Source organism: Littorina saxatilis, linkage group LG14 (genome assembly GCF_037325665.1).
Source record: "Littorina saxatilis isolate snail1 linkage group LG14, US_GU_Lsax_2.0, whole genome shotgun sequence".
NCBI lineage: Eukaryota > Metazoa > Mollusca > Gastropoda > Littorinimorpha > Littorinidae > Littorina > Littorina saxatilis.
Window position 1 is genome coordinate 11,065,764 of NC_090258.1, and position 15,765 is coordinate 11,081,528.

At 44.0% G+C, this 15,765-nt stretch overlaps 2 protein-coding genes across 11 annotated transcripts in view; both read left to right on the forward strand.

Annotated features, from left to right (window-relative positions):
• The first annotated feature begins 4,513 nt into the window (after positions 1 to 4,513).
• LOC138947092 (uncharacterized) lies at positions 4,514 to 6,747 on the forward strand. Its single transcript, XM_070318533.1, has 2 exons — positions 4,514 to 4,827; positions 5,188 to 6,747. The coding sequence occupies exons 1-2, from the start codon at positions 4,581 to 4,583 to the stop codon at positions 6,441 to 6,443; spliced, it is 1,503 nt and encodes a 500-aa protein (XP_070174634.1). The 5' UTR covers positions 4,514 to 4,580; the 3' UTR covers positions 6,444 to 6,747.
• A 5,095-nt stretch (positions 6,748 to 11,842) lies between these two features.
• The window catches only part of LOC138947097 (poly(rC)-binding protein 3-like), a 121,009-nt gene continuing 117,086 nt past the window's right edge, over positions 11,843 to 15,765 (forward strand). For 5 of the 10 annotated variants that reach the window (XM_070318541.1, XM_070318542.1, XM_070318545.1 and 2 more), the window contains exon 1: positions 11,844 to 12,713. The gene's annotated coding sequence lies outside the window, so the exon portion shown is untranslated. Of the gene's footprint in view, positions 12,714 to 15,765 lie in introns of all 10 variants that reach the window. The other 5 variants (XR_011449547.1, XM_070318538.1, XM_070318544.1 and 2 more) reach the window with 2 other exon arrangements.

Sequence of the window (15,765 nt, forward strand, 5' to 3'; positions counted from 1 at the left end):
CAGCGAGCGCCGAAACCAAACGGTTGATTATCACGTGACACTTTTGCCATATTTAGAGTTGTTTAAATTCCTTTGTAATTTAAAAATTACACAACACCATGAAAATCATTATCGACGATCGCGAATCTGCTTATATCCATAGCACATTACGAAAAGATCTAAATATGTAAAAAAATCGATTTCCTCTCCAGACAAGGAAAACCAAGGCATCCTGCCAGGGATAGAATGAAACCCGAAGGGAAGTAACTCATTTTTGACCTGGGTTCAGGATGTCGCATCGTGTGCAAATTGATAAGGAAACCCTTGAGCGATTGTTCAACACGTGTTAAAATTAGGTATGCAAACAGTAGGTAAACTCATCACGGAGAATATCACGCTCCTTCGCCCTCTGCTCAACTTGCTCCGCGGCGCCGCCTTGTGAAGTCCGCTAAGCGAGCTCGAAAGGAAAACACGCATACCCCGACGATGTTTGCACACGATTCCTGCCCATGATGTTGAAAAGAAGTCATACAGGAAAACTCATCAGGTGTTTCACAAGACAAAAGCACCATCAGATGCCGGGTGCCTTCAGTGTTATAGACGGTGTTCTCACGTGTAAAGATAAGACAACTCTTCTTGTTTGGGGAGGGGGGGGGGCGAGGGAGGAGAAGACAACTGCTGTTGTTAGGGGTGAGAGTGGCTACAAAAGATGACAACTCGGGGGAGTTAGGCTACCACTGGCCGCACAACTTGACGTACCGAGCGGGAGTAAGAACAAACTGGAAACAGCTGGTGGCTGGTAGGCACAGGTCTGGAAGTCGGAAGTTCGGAGGCGCAACTGTCGGCCGTCCTTTGCTCCTTTGCCTTTCACTAATTAAACCCTCTTTCCCCCAACCCCACCCAACTACGCTCCGTGATCGGGAGGTCGTGGGTTCGAACCCCGGCCGGGTCATACCTAAGACTTTAAAATTGGCAATCTAGTGGCTGCTCCGCCTGGCGTCTGGCATTATGGGGTTAGTGCTAGGACTGGTTGGTCCGGTGTCAGAATAATGTGACTGGGTGAGACATGAAGCCTGTACTGCGACTTCTGTCTTGTGTGTGGCGCACGTTATATGTCAAAGCAGCACCGCCCTGATATGGCCCTTCGTGGTCGGCTGGGCGTTAAGCAAACAAACAAACAAACAAACAAACAAACCCCAACCCAACCCATACCAACCATGCCTTCACCCGTTTTCGACACTCGATTCGGCCTTCTCCTCTTTTTTGCTTTGCCAACCGTTGGGTTGGTATTGCTGATAGAGGACCTCAAAATCTCCAATTAGTCTTTCTTCTTATTCTTCGATTTTGTTTTAAGATAGCGAGGTCATTTAAAACAAAAACTTACTGATATAAGGAGAAACCCTGACCCAGCCACAGGTGGCCTGACGTGCATACTTTGGCCTCCATTCCAAGGCAAAGCCAAAACAGTACGCATGCGATAGATATTGACATCTGTTTAAGTCATTGAAGTTCTGACTTTTTCTTATGGTCCAGATACACCGTACAACTTGGCTAAAGAAAACTGTTGCATGCATGCTGCCGTGTTCCAGATGCGCCATGACAAAGTTACTCTGACTCTGAAGGGTGTGGGTGGCGTGAGACAGAGATTGTATGAATACTGATCCTGTTCCTACCTTGTTTCAAAACTATAAGCAGACTGCAAGAAGGGTGTGGGTGGCGTGAGACAGAGATTGTATAAACACTGATCCTGTTCCTACCTTGTTTCAAAACTATAAGCAGACTGCAAGAAGGGTGTGGGTGGCGTGAGACAGAGATTGTATGAACACTGATCCTGTTCCTACCTTGTTTCAAAACTATAAGCAGACTGCAAGAAGGGTGTGGGTGGCGTGAGACAGAGATTGTATGAACACTGATCCTGTTCCTACCTTGTTTCAAAACTATAAGCAGACTGCAAGAAGGGTGTGGGTGGCGTGAGACAGAGATTGTATAAAAACTGATCCTGAGCCTACCTTGCTTGTACCGACACATTCGCGGCCGTTGTCTGCGCGCTGGTGTAAACATTATTGAAAGAGCAGACGAACCACACTTTTCAATCCATTGTTTAATTGCCAGTATGGACAATAGATTATCTTATGTCTAAGACCGTAAGGAGGGCTGGGGTGGCGTCAGAGAAAGCTGCCTTATTCTCTGAAGAAGAATGTTATAGTGTTTGATGTCATTATTGACACACACACACACATCCCTTGCCGCGTATCAAGTGAAACACGTTCCTTGAACTTTCAACATGCGTCTGTTCCTTTGGCGTACGCTGCTCGGCCTTGAAGACGGATTCTGTTTGTTGCGATTAATTAAGAATGTCCTTAACTCAACACTTCAATCACGAATTACGATTGCGAAAGAAACCAAAGTAGCCAGAGAGAACAGAGTTGGCTTGGAAGTGTCGGTGTTTCAACCTGATTTGGTCTCAAAGAAACAATGGATTTCCCAGGCTTGAACTCGCGGGAGAGAAACGAAGAGAAAACGAGATGTGTAGGATTTGATAACTGAAACTTTTACAAAAACGACCTTCATTCAAGGATGTCACAGTTGAACCGTTATTTCAAGTCATCGCAAGTACGCTTCACTGTGTGGAGAGAGCTGCTACCTTTGATTAGAGAACAAGGACGGTGCTGTTCAAATGATCTGAGTGATCGCTGGGAACGGATAGGCCTAGGTTTTTTTTGTCCAGTGTCTTGTACAACTCTTGACTGTAGTGCATAACGAAGGTAAACACTGCTTAGTTTTATGACAGGCATTCTTCACTAACACTACACTACGTATTCCAGTGAGAATCAAAAAACATTTCTTTTAGCAACGTTTTGTTTTGTCAATTATTAGACGTTCAAATAACCTACCGTTCTTGTTATTTTATTCTTAATTTTGGAACGTTAGCAGTTTATGTTTGTGTATTCCAGTGAGTTCAATATCTTCACGGACATTCCCATCAAACATGCAGTCTTTTGGTAGAAGGCATCGCGCAATGGCGTTGTTCTCATGTACTCAAAATCATCATCAGCGTCTACAATGTTGTATCATTTTAAAATATCTTCTTATTTTTTTTGAAAAATAAAACACGTCCGACAGGATTCGAATCATGAATTATTACTGATTTAAATATATTCGTCGTTGAAACAAAATGCTTGATAAACACAAACATGTAAACACAAATTTTACAAATTTAAAAATTGAGTCTTGGAACTTAGATACGTCAATAAAAGCATTGTAAATGCTTAAGAGAAGGTGTACTATTTGAAGACAATGTCTGAAGAAAAATATAATTACATTTCGACTCTCTCCCGTTTGATGTTTTAATTGTATGCATTATTTGAAAGGTCTCGTTGCACGGGACACCTTTATCGCTGACAACATTTGCAAGAAGGAGAAACTTTCTCTTCGATGGTGAAGAAAAGCACACAAAGAAAGCCTTGCGCAGATTCGGCATATCGTTACCATGGCAAGAATATTCATCTCTGGCATTGTGGACTTCACACAATACTGGCAATAACTATAAGGTCGCAGTGCTCTTTGCGCCAGATGCATTCGTCACACACATGGCTTTCACAAAGAAGTAGAAACAGCTTTAGCAGCACACTAACAAAAGCGGAAGAAACATTCTTTCCACCAACAGTAGACACAATTTGCGTAGAATTAGCGTATCAGTGTCACATCCTAGAGATTCACCCAGTTCTCATGATCTACATTGCAGGTGTCTTTGCCTGAAGGCATTTGTGTAACGACATTACTCGCGTTCCTTCATAGTCTTTTTTTGCGGGCACCACTGTTTTCTAATTGACATGTGTCAGTTATAACATTGAATATCTCAACGAAAGTCTTCCTTTTTGAAAACAATGTTTGAAGAGGGCAATAATCACGAAACAGTCCTGTGTTTTCATGTTTGGATGTTCTCAGTGTTTGCAGTGATTTTGGAGGTCTTAGTTTTTCATTGTGAGGGATATGTTCAGGACAAACAAAGATTTGAGGAAGCATTCTCTTCATCAACACAGAGGAAAACCTGGCGTAGATTGAGCATATCGCTGTCACAGCCAAGCGATTCACTAACTCGTCATCTACCACATTTGCTGGAGTCTTCGCTCGAAGGCATTAGTGTTACAGCATTACTAGCGCTCCTTTCACTGTATTGCGATGCGCTGATCCAGCATCAAAGACGTCAGGAGAAAATGGTTGCAGCCTGTTTGAGCATGGCAGGAATCTGGTCTTGATCCCCTATCGCTTTCATTGAAGTGTAACCTTGTCTTGATGACTTGCAAGTTCTGCAGGTAGACCAAAGGGGGAGGTGCAGGGATGGTTTGGTGGCGGGGTGTTCTTCACAAGGACCGCCCCGCGAGATAGGTGTGTGTGTGTGTCTGTGTCTGTGTCTGTGTCTGTGTGTGTGTGTGTGTGCCACGGTGTGTGTGTGTGTGTTCTTTCCTTGACTGTGCGAGAAGTCTCGTTTTCGTTTTAAGTGTATAGGTTCCGAGCGCGTGACGTCACACATTCCGCGGCAGCCATGTTGGGAAGCCGATGAACGTAAACACACGCTTCGCGCAGGCGATCAGTCAAAAATGGCTCCAGGCAAGCGTTGCTGTATGTTGCATTGCACGGTGTCGTCCCATAATTCTAAGGGAGAAAAGCTTGAACACGGAATACGGTTTTTCAGAATTCCGAAAGTTAAATCGCACGAAGGACCAAAAGTTGAAGATGTCACAAAGCGTAGAAGAAGAGCGTGGATTTCAGCGATCAGGCGAACAAACATCACTTTCGAGAGGAGTTCCTCAGCAATGCGCGTCTGCTCACAGCATTTTCACTCAGGTACGAACAGTTTTGCTTTTTTGTTCAATGACACTGTAACTATAATATTGTAATGTTGTTGTTTTCTCATGTAAAGTTGCTCAGATGTGCACACTGAACCACTCGTCACCTACTGACTTAGGTACTGATGTGCACAATGTGACAGACCAGATTGTCATGTCAGTGCAAGGAGTAACAACTGACACAGGGACAGTAAATAAATGCCTTTACTGAAGTGCAGTACAGGAATCAGTTTCAGACTATGTACAGAGAGGACTTCAGAAATTTGCAGACTTTCTAAATTGTAAATACTTTCATTATTCATTAGAATGAAATTAGATACAGGTTTAATCTACATGTAGTTTATTTTCTGTTTTGCAGGTAAGCCATCATACGAGATGATGGAAACTGACCCCGACTGGGCACCTTCACTCCTTCTTGGACACAGCGAGATGAAGACCACCGACACAGGGCGTCATGGGCGACAGAAGAACAGAGCCGCAACAAAACAGCTGCTACAGGAGGCCACTGAAGCTGTCATGATAGACAACGGAGAAGCAGAAGGTGGTGACGTGCATGCAGAAGATGATAGTCATCATGAAGAGATGGAAGATGGGGAAAACACCAGGCTGAGAGAGGAGGTAACTCAGTTAGAACAGGAGCGAGACATGATGAGAGGAGAGATCAACAGACTGTTGGAAGAGAATAGAGAGCTCAAGAAAAAGTTAGCAAGCAGGGAGATCGTTGAAGAGTCGTTTCAAGGAGACAACGAGAAAGTACGTTTTTATACTGGTTTACCAAGTTATGCGACTCTTCTAGTTCTGCTGAACTATCTGTCCCCTCATCTCCCTCAGGGGCGCTTGCTGTCACCTTTCCAGCTTCTGATTGTGGTATTTATGCGTCTGCGCCTGAAACTGCCTGTGTTGCATATTGCGTACTTGTTTGGCATCCACAGAACTACGATAGCCAGTGGGTTCAAAGATACTCTTAGTGTTATGTACACGCAGATGACACCATTTGTACCATGGCCAGGACGCGAGTGTTTGCGGGCGTGTATGCCACATCAGTTTGTGGAGACGTTTGGGAACAAAGTGGCTGTGATCATTGACTGTTTTGAAATTTTTATTGAGAGACCATCAAATTTGTATGCCAAAGCTGCTACTTTTTCAAACTACAAACACAACAACACAATCAAACATCTCATTGGCATTACACCTAACGGACAGATTTCTTTCATTTCCAAGGGTTGGGGGGGGAGGACAACGGATCGTCATATTACAGAGGAATGTGGCTTCCTGGACAAGCTATTGCCTGGTGACTTGGTTCTTGCGGACAGGGGGTTTGATATTAAAGAGAGTGTCGGTTTGATGTGTGCCGAGGTAAAAATACCAGCATTTACTCGGGGGAAGTGTCAGATGGAAGCAAGGTCTATAGAAGAAACAAGGAAACTTGCGCACTTGCGCATCCATGTCGAGCGAGTCATTGGAAACCTTGGGGGGAAATACAGTATAATAACAGATACCATTCCAATTGACATGTTGCTTCCATGTGAGGGAGAAGATGTGACATTCTTGGACAAGATTGTGTTTGTCTGTTGCGCCTTGACCAACATGAGCCCAAGTGTGGTAAATCCCTAGGGTGAACTCTGCAGAGCATGAGGCAGCTCCAGGCAATGCAGACAAGAATGTCACGTCGTATGTTTCACCTGGAAGTGACGTGTCAGTTAGAATTGAACTCGAAGGCAGTGTAGTGAATGTAGACAAAACCATAGTAGGCCTATATAAGATACAAGAGTCGGCGATACATCTGTGTTGCTACCTTTATTTTAAAGCAAAGCTTTGAAGTTGTTGACAAATCTCATGGTAAATTAATCTTACTGTGCGAGTCACTAATTATAAATTTACATTTGTAAGCAAATGCAATTTGTAAACATTTGTGTGTGTATGTGTGCCGGTGTGGGAGGGGGTGTGTGGATGTGTGTGTATGGTTGGTAGTTTTAGTATAGTATTATGGTGTCTATTGTTTTAGTGTTATTGATGTGATCTTTATCAGTACCAATACTTACGACGCTACTCTTTAAATTTACTAATGCTCTTTATCTACTTGTTGAGATAGGTCTTTTATTTGTGGGGGGATTTTAGTGCTGGATTCGTTTATCATTTTGTTCTTATCGGTTCATCTCTCACTCTTTTATATTGTCATGAGCTTGTGCAATACCTGATGTATTAGTGAAGTGTAAGATTTGCTAAGGTGCTCCGTGTGTGAAATCTATAGTTTTACTCATCTGTTTTAATGTGGCCTAGTTGATATGTGTATTCTTATGTAATGTGTATGTGTTGCGATCAGTTGTAGACAAATTTTCCGTACGGACATTAAAGTATATTGTATTGTATTGTAAAACGGATTGATGTAAATAATACTAAGAATGAAAATAAATTTTGAAAGCTGATTTTCTGTTCATGTTGAAGAACTCTTAACTTGTGTGGATGTGTTGGTATCAGTGCAACTGTGAATGACATTGTATATAGCTTTGTATGTGTGCATTTTCTTTTGAATGTTTTCATAACATGCCACTGGTAAAAGTGGTATTCAAATGAATTACAAAAAAATCTTTGTGAAAAAAATGCATGCTTATAACCTGAGCACTATTGGGGTTTCTGAAAAACACACTTTTTTCCCAATTAAGCCATAGGCAGGTTTTTATGAAAACAGACACAAACTGTACCACTTTCACACACACCACACACACAAACCACACACGCTGTTTAGAGAGGGGTTACAAATAGTCATAACAAGTTCAGTTTGGGGTCTTTTTGAAATCTGTTTGATGCATCTTAATTGTCTGTGACCATTGTGGCTATGCACTCAAAGTCAAAAAAGTGCAGAAAGGTGACAAATGAAGATTTTTCCTTCTTACAAGACAATGTGTGATTTTGCACATTTTGCCTCAGTCTTTATCAAGAGCCTGTCTAACCCACTTTGAAGCTGTTGGAGACTGCAGTAATGTTCCTTACATCAAGGCGAGTGCACAATGGTGCATTTCTAACCCCCCTCCCCCCTAATGTTCACTTTAATATCAATCAATCAATAGATATTCAGTCACAGTTTAACTAACTCATTCACCCTGATCACTCACTCATCCTGTTCTATTGTAGTTGTGCTAAGTTTGGTTTGCAGACTTTATTCTTTTTCCCAAATTTCTGTCCTCATGGCATCAAGTGGTTTTGTTTATAAATACCCCCCTCCCCCCTCCACACACGCTTCATACAGATGTGGTATAATTGACGAGAACGGCGGAATCAAAAGTGCACAAAGACGGAGAGAGTGACGCTAAGGCGGAAGCTTCCCAAAATGGCGGACGCGTTCTGTTAGGGTTAGAAACGTGACGTCATCGCTCGGAGCCTATTCTTGTTAGCTTGCTCTAAAGCCGTATGATATGGATTGTTGAGAAGCGTTTGCAATTATTGCTTAGAACAACAAAAGCAAAAATCAGAGGGGAAATAGAAACATTTAAGGAAAAACGGCGAAAAAGCATCTGTGTTTGCTTATTTACTGTATGGTTACCTTCGTCGCCTTTCTTGTTCGATCTGCTTCGTTGCTTTTATCAGGATCTGGCGGTTGTTTTCACTCAAAGCTCGTGAATAAAATTCAGGTTTGATGTTCGGTAAGAGCTGGTTAATGATTGTGTCAGTTGAAGCTTATTGAGACATGTTCATGTCTTCATCCCCCCCCCACACACACGCACACATACACACACCCCTATACCCCTATACCCCCTATCGGTTCGATCAGTAGGAAGCCTTGACTAACCTTTCTCAGTCTTTCGCCCTTCCGTTCCGAAGTTGATGGAAAACAAAATGCCCGCTTCCAAGGGAGGCCACCCTAATGTGGCCCGCCATCAAGAGGGAGCTACTCTAATGTGTCGACGCGTCAGGGGAGGTGAGCAGTAATGGTCACACATTCTCACAGGACTGGGAAAGCAAGGTAGAGAGGAATGTCCCTGTACAGCTGAGGAAAGTCAGGAACACCGCGCGCAGTGTGTGCAGACACAGACGTCACACAACCCTGCGCGTGCCATGATGGACAATCAATTAATTTGGTCCTGCGGTCATTAGTGAATCGGAGGCTCTTGCTGTGCCGCCCAGGCAGCCCGGACAGAGGGATGTGAGTGCTCTGCGGCGGCTTGCTTTCTTCTGCTCTAGCAGACCCAACTGTATATTGATATTCAGGCTTTGGTCGTATAGCGTCGTGCTGTGCGATCAGAGGGTGAGGGAGAGAGGGGTGCACAGGGCGTCCCGTTAATACAGACCAGAACAGCAATCAGGGTATCTGGGGCTGCCGAGCATGCTGGCAAACTTGACTGTATAAATACTGTATTGTCCTCCGAAAGCGGCATATGGCTGCCTAAATGGCGGGGTAAAAACGGTCATACACGTAAAACCCCACTCGTGCAAAAAACACGAGTGAACGTGGGAGTTTCAGCCCATGAACGCAGAAGAAGAAAAAGGAAGACTGTATAATTATATTGAAAGCGCTTGAGAAGGTTGAGATGCATCGTTTGCCCAGATACGACTGTCAAATATATTTAAGAATAAAGTCATTTTGCACTTCATTGTCATCGAAAGCTCATGGGATCTCAAGGACAGATTAGTAATAAGAAAAGGCGTAGCCTTAAATCTTAATCCTTGTTAAATAAAGTTCAATTCAATTCAATTCAATTCAATTCAATTCAATTCAATTATCTCTCTCTCTCTCTCTCTCTCTCTCTCTCTCTCTGTCTCTGTCTGTCTGTCTGTCTGTCTGTCTGTCTCTCTCTCTCTCTCTCTCTCTCTCTCTCTCTCTCTCTCTCTCTCCTTGAATAACTTGGTCTTTCTCAGGTTATCTGATTTGATCTTGTTCTTGTTCGTGTTCTCTTCCATGGCGCACACGCATACGTCTTCGCCAATCCCACCAAAGAAGTAGAGCTAGATACAAGACGCTGTGATCATATCTGACGATGCCAACTTTCCCTCTAATTGGTCACACAAGTCAAGCGAGAAAAGAAACAAATCCATGTAACACCACCCTTAGTCTACGTCCCTACCTGCTCCCTTACCTGTAGGTCGCGCGCGTGACCTTGTCTCACATTCTCTCTCTCTCTCTCTCTCTCTCTCTCTCTCTCTCTCTCTCTCTCTCTCTCTCTCTCTCTCTCTCTCTCTCTCTCTCTCTCTCTCTCTCTTTCTCTCTCTCTCTCTTTCTCTCTCTTTCTCTCTCTGTTGCCTGACTCTCTCTCTCTCTCTCTCTCCCTCCCGAGCTCTCTCTCTCCCTCCCTCCCCGAGCTCTCTCTCTCCCTCCCCGAGCTCTCTCTCCCCTTCCTCTCCTCACTCTCTCCCCTCTCTCTCTTTCAACATGCACTTGGCGCGGCCGGTAGCGTGACCTGTGACCCATGTTTGACCTGAAGCCACCGTGACCTTTGACTATTCCACTTGACTGACTTACTGTCACATCACGCCTCAGCTGGTAATAATGCACGTGCGTCCTGTCTTCACAACTGTCTGGCGGCGGTAACGTAGACAGAAAGAGGTCGTTTCTTCTGGGTTGTGTGGGGTTTTTGTTTGTTTGTTTGGTTGTTGTTGTTGTTGTTGTTGTTGTTTTTGGTGGGTTACACCCCCGTATGCATGATTAGCATAAGGCCTAGTTTCCGTCACCACAAACCAGTTTTGGAATTATCCTACATGCGGAACGGGAGTGTCCCGACTCGTTTAAAGGCCAGCCCTTGTTTTGTTGAGTTTGTTAGCTGTGATCGTTGGTGTCTTGGTGTTCCAGAGTAAAGGTGTATAACAACTAGCTCGACTCATACCGAGCTGCCAGAGTTGTTAACTGATTTTGGTACTGCAAATAATTAGCAAGTCCCAGTCGTAACGTTCCTTTAGATTTGCTTGGGTTTTTACTCTGATGACTCTGGTGTCAAAAGAAAGTTCGATCATGGAAGTCAATAAAAACTAACTATACACCATGACTGCAGCACCGTAAAATCCCCACAGGGCAGAAATTGACCGCACGGGGAAAAGATTATACTCCCCGGCCCAACATGCTGAAACACGATGATGATTTCCACTCCTTTACTGTACTATGTCATCAGATCAGTCTGATACAGGCTGGTACAAATTAATTTTAACAGCAGAAGCATGAAATCCCGGTAGAATATAGATTACCCACTCGGAAAAGTTATACTCCTAGCCAACTAAAACTACGATGACGATAATACTGATCTACGTCATCAGTCATGATGCCCAAATTTACGTCATCACCGGACAGAATCTATCCCCCCCCCCCCCCCTCCGATGCCCCCTCCCACCCTCGCAACATTTCTTCGCTGAGTCAATTGTATCGCTTTTTTTTTAATATTAATCTTTATTGATTAAGTGATATATACATATTATTTAAGTATTTCTTTTTGGTTACTGTTACAATTTTTATTTATCTGAATATGTATCGATATATCGTTGTTGGCTGCTGTGGTTCGTTTATCATTGGTTTTGTCAATGTGAATATTCGTCTACTCGATTCAATGTTGAGCGAAATATTGCAGTTCGAGAGCGTCAGCTGTACCTGTTTGTGTGTGTCAGTTTTAAACATGCACAAGACTTCAAGACATGCAATCTCTCTCTCTCTCTCTCTCTCTCTCTCTCTCTCTCTCTCTCTCTCTCTCTCTCTCTCTCTCTCTCTCTCTCTCTCTCTCTCTCTCTCTTTCGTCACATCTGGAGCCAGTTTTCCACTCATTGTCAGCCCCCCTACTTCCCTCTCCTCCTCCTCCCTCCTCTCCCCCTCCCTCCTCTCCCCCTCCCCCTAATCCCTCGAAACCCCCCCTCTCCTCTCCCCTTCCCCGATTCGCCCTTCCTGCAGGTACCAAAGCCCACCAAGCGTACAGCATTACACGGATAGCAGCGCACTGCCCTTGCACCGCACAGTAGACGTGCAGCTAGTTGAGGAGCGAACACGTGCTACACGCACCTCTCATTCTCCGCTTTCTTGATGCGCAGTCTGCACTAGGTAGTAGTCTGCCTGCAACTGCTGCTTCTCTGCCACAAGTTTCCCACCCTCCTTCCGCAGAGTTGTACCAGAGCCTGTTTCTCTGGTTCTTCACACAGTCTCTGTTCCTTCTTCCTTGCTACACCACCACCACCACCACCCGGAGCCGAGAGTTGTCAGCAACGCTTGGACAGATTGTTGGTAGCGGTGTGTGTGTGTGGTACCTGCCAGTTGCTGCTGCTCGCTGTTTGCAGTGGGGTGTACTTGCTCCTGGTTCTGCTGTGCACTTCTACTTGACCTTCTGCTGGCTTACACGTGCTTACCGTCTTCAAACTTTTTTCAACTCGAACACGTGCAAACCGCATTGAAACTTTGTTGAGCTTCAACGCGTGGGAATCGTGTTTGAAACTTTTGTTCCATCAACTCCAACGCACGGTTTCGGTCTTGGAGACGAGGCAGACATTCCGAGAGTCAAAGACATTGTTGTAGAGTGTTGAAGGTTCTAGCCACCCCTGTGTGTTGTTGGGGCTTCCAGTTTCAGTCTCTCTCTCTCTCCGTCCATCTGTGATAGACTTTGTGGCTCGTATTTCTGTGATAGCAAAAACGCAACGCGTAGAAACCGGCAACCACAACACACCAGAACTCCTCGTGTTCTGGGGAAATTTGTGCTGGGCCCTGTAATTTACGAGCATTTTTCTTCCCACTGCGGTAGTGAACATGACTGCTCGAGGCTGACGGCTTTGTGGCTGTTTGAATTGAGAGAGAAAAGCGTTGAAGGTTTCGACTGTGGCGCGGCGTTTTGCACGTGTGTGACACAGTTTTGTTGTGTTCTGTGGAAAGTATTACACTCAGTTTGAATCGAGCAACGCTGCACGGCTTTTGCTGCCAGTTTCAAGGTGAGTTGTCTCTTCTGCTTTCCACGTGGGTTTTGTGTGTGTATCAATCGTCTAGCTGTGCATAGACGTGTGTTTGTTTAGTTTGCTGTACGCGAAGTAAAACGTGAGTTTCTTCTTCTTCTTCTTTCCACGTGGGTTCGGGGCATAGACATAGACTAGACATAGAACACTTTATTATCTCAACGAGAAACCCAGGTGTGGTGTATCACAGCATTACAATATACAACATAAATCGTAAGAACATGAATAAATTAAATATCGAGGCACAAAAACTTAAAGAAGATAATTGTTATCTAGATCTGTCTGTGTAGATATGAATTGTTTGTTTGGGTTTTGCCGTGCGTGTAAATGCAAGTTTCTTTTACTAGTGTGTTTCCCTTAAACACATGGGGGCTGTCGGGTTAGAGACATGTGTGTTTGGGTTTTGCCGTGGCGTGCGTGTAAATGCAAGTTTCTTTTACTAGTGTGTTTCCCTTAAACACATGGGGACTGTCGGGTTAGAGACATGTGTGTTTGGGTTTTGCCGTGCGTGTAAATGCAAGTTTCTTTTACTAGTGTGTTTCCCTTAAACACATGGGGACTGTCTGGTTAGAGACATGTGTGTTTGGGTTTTGCCGTGGCGTGCGTGTAAATGCAAGTTTCTTTTACTAGTGTGTTTCCCTTAAACACATGGGGACTGTCGGGTTAGAGACATGTGTGTTTGGGTTTTGCCGTGCGTGTAAATGCAAGTTTCTTTTACTAGTGTGTTTCCCTTACACACATGGGGACTGTCGGGTTATAGACATGTTTGTTTGGGTTTTGCCGTGCGTGTAAATGCAAGTTTCTTTTACTAGTGTGTTTCCCTTACACACATGGGGACTGTCGGGTAAGAGACATGTGTGTTTGGGTTTTGCCGTGCGTGTAAATGCAAGTTTCTTTTACTAGTGTGTTTCCCTTAAACACATGGGGACTGTCGGGTTAGAGACATGTGTGTTTGGGTTTTGCCGTGCGTGTAAATGCAAGTTTCTTTTACTAGTGTGTTTCCCTTACACACATGGGGACTCTCGGGTTGGAGACATGTGTGTTTGGGTTTTGCCGTGGCGTGCGTGTAAATGCAAGTTTCTTTTACTAGTGTGTTTCCCTTAAACACATGGGGACTGTCGGGTTAGAGACATGTGTGTTTGGGTTTTGCCGTGCGTGTAAATGCAAGTTTCTTTTACTAGTGTGTTTCCCTTAAACACATGGGGACTGTCGGGTTAGAGACATGTGTGTTTGGGTTTTGCCGTGCGTGTAAATGCAAGTTTCTTTTACTAGTGTGTTTCCCTTAAACACATGGGGACTGTCGGGTTAGAGACATGTGTGTTTGGGTTTTGCCGTGCGTGTAAATGCAAGTTTCTTTTACTAGTGTAAACACATGGGGACTGTCGGGTTAGAGACATGTGTGTTTGGGTTTTGCCGTGCGTGTTAATGCAAGTTTCTTTTACTAGTGTGTTTCACATGGGGACTGTCGGGTTAGAGACATGTGTGTTTGGGTTTCGCGGTGTGTGTCTGTACAACGCGAGTTAGTTTTACACACGTGTGGTTCTGTGTCTACAAGTTGTGTGTGTGAACACAGTGGGTTGATAGAGCGTGTAGCTTCGAGTCTGACATGTGTTGAAGTGTGTGTAGTAAAACGCGAGTTTCTTGTTCACGTGGTTCTGTGTCTACAAGTTCTGTGAGTGAACACAGTGGGTTGATAGTGGTTTGTGTCAGCAAGTTTTGTGTGTGAACACAGTGGGCTGATACTGATAGTGCGTGTAGCTTAGAGACTGACATGTGTTGAAGTTCTCACGCGTGTTGTGTGAAATGTGCGCGTGGTGTGTCGACTGGTTAGGCTTCAGACACAAACAGCTGTACACACAGCTGAGAGTGAGAGGAGGGAGCGGTCCAATTTTGTGTCTTGGCCAAGGACCTCTAAAGAAGTTTTCAGTAGTCCTTGGTCTTGGCATAAACTGAGGGTCTTTTTCTATTAATTTTCGTGTTGTTCATTGACCAGTCAGTCTGTCATGTCTTATGGTCTGTCTATCTATCGTTTGTTTTTTTTGGTCTCTGTCCCCCTCTCTCTTTCTCCCTCTCTCTCCCTCTCTCCCTCCCTCTTTCTCCCTCTCTCTCCTTCTCTCTCTCTTTCTCTCTCTCTCTTTCTCTCTCTCTCTCTCTCCTTGAATAAAAATCGATCAGTCTCAAGTTATCTGGTTATTATATTCAGAGGCTTGTCAGCTTTTTGAAAACAGATGAAAAAACCAATGGTTAGTTATTGGAACGTGTGATTTACAGCAGAACAAACATTACATTCACAATTTCGAGTAGCTTTCCGAGTTGTTCTTTGGCTAATAATGTTGTTAAACCTGACTCTTACCACTTTTTTTGTTTTACTCCAACTCTGCGCGTGCGTGTGTGTGTGTGTTTCTGTCTGTCTGTCTGTCTGTGTTACAAGACACAAAGTGTGTGAATATTGTGTCATTGTATGACATCTGCTTTCTTCTATCTTGGTTATGCCCGCTGTCACGATTTCATCTTTCGCCTGTGTACATATTTCCCCCTCGACATATACTCAAGACTGAAATGTTGTTTCCTGGTAAAATTAAGAAGTGAAATTATTTATGGACGAAAAGCATGTCAGTTTCTTGCATGTGAAGAAAATTGGTGGTAAAATTTAATAGATTTCACCCTTAAAATCGAATTCTTCGAAAACGTGTACTGAGTGGTTACGTCCCTTGAGTAAGAAGGAAAACATTTTAGAATGAATCAAATTTCTAAGTTAAATAAAACAAATTGGTTGGACAAATTTGACCCGATGAATGTAAGGTACACAAGGTCGCTCATCAGTACTATCGAAGGGTGTTTTTTTGTGTTCAGTGTAGAGTTTATAATACTAGATCAACGAGGCCGAGAAGCGAAATATCAACACGGCGAAAGATGAAAACGTCACACCGGCTAAGGTCCCCCCTATATCCCTCTTTATCCCCCACCCGTTCAGTCTCTGCCCAGCTCGTTAGCTGTGTGAAGATAATGACCCAAGACCAGCAACAAACTT

Coding starts and splice junctions, on each gene's coding strand:
- LOC138947092 (XM_070318533.1), top strand. CDS start 4,581: ATGGCTCCAGGCAAGCGTTGCTGTATGTTGCATTGCACGGTGTCGTCC. Junction 4,828..5,187: donor CTCACAGCATTTTCACTCAG/GTACGAACAGTT, acceptor TCTGTTTTGCAG/GTAAGCCATCATACGAGATG.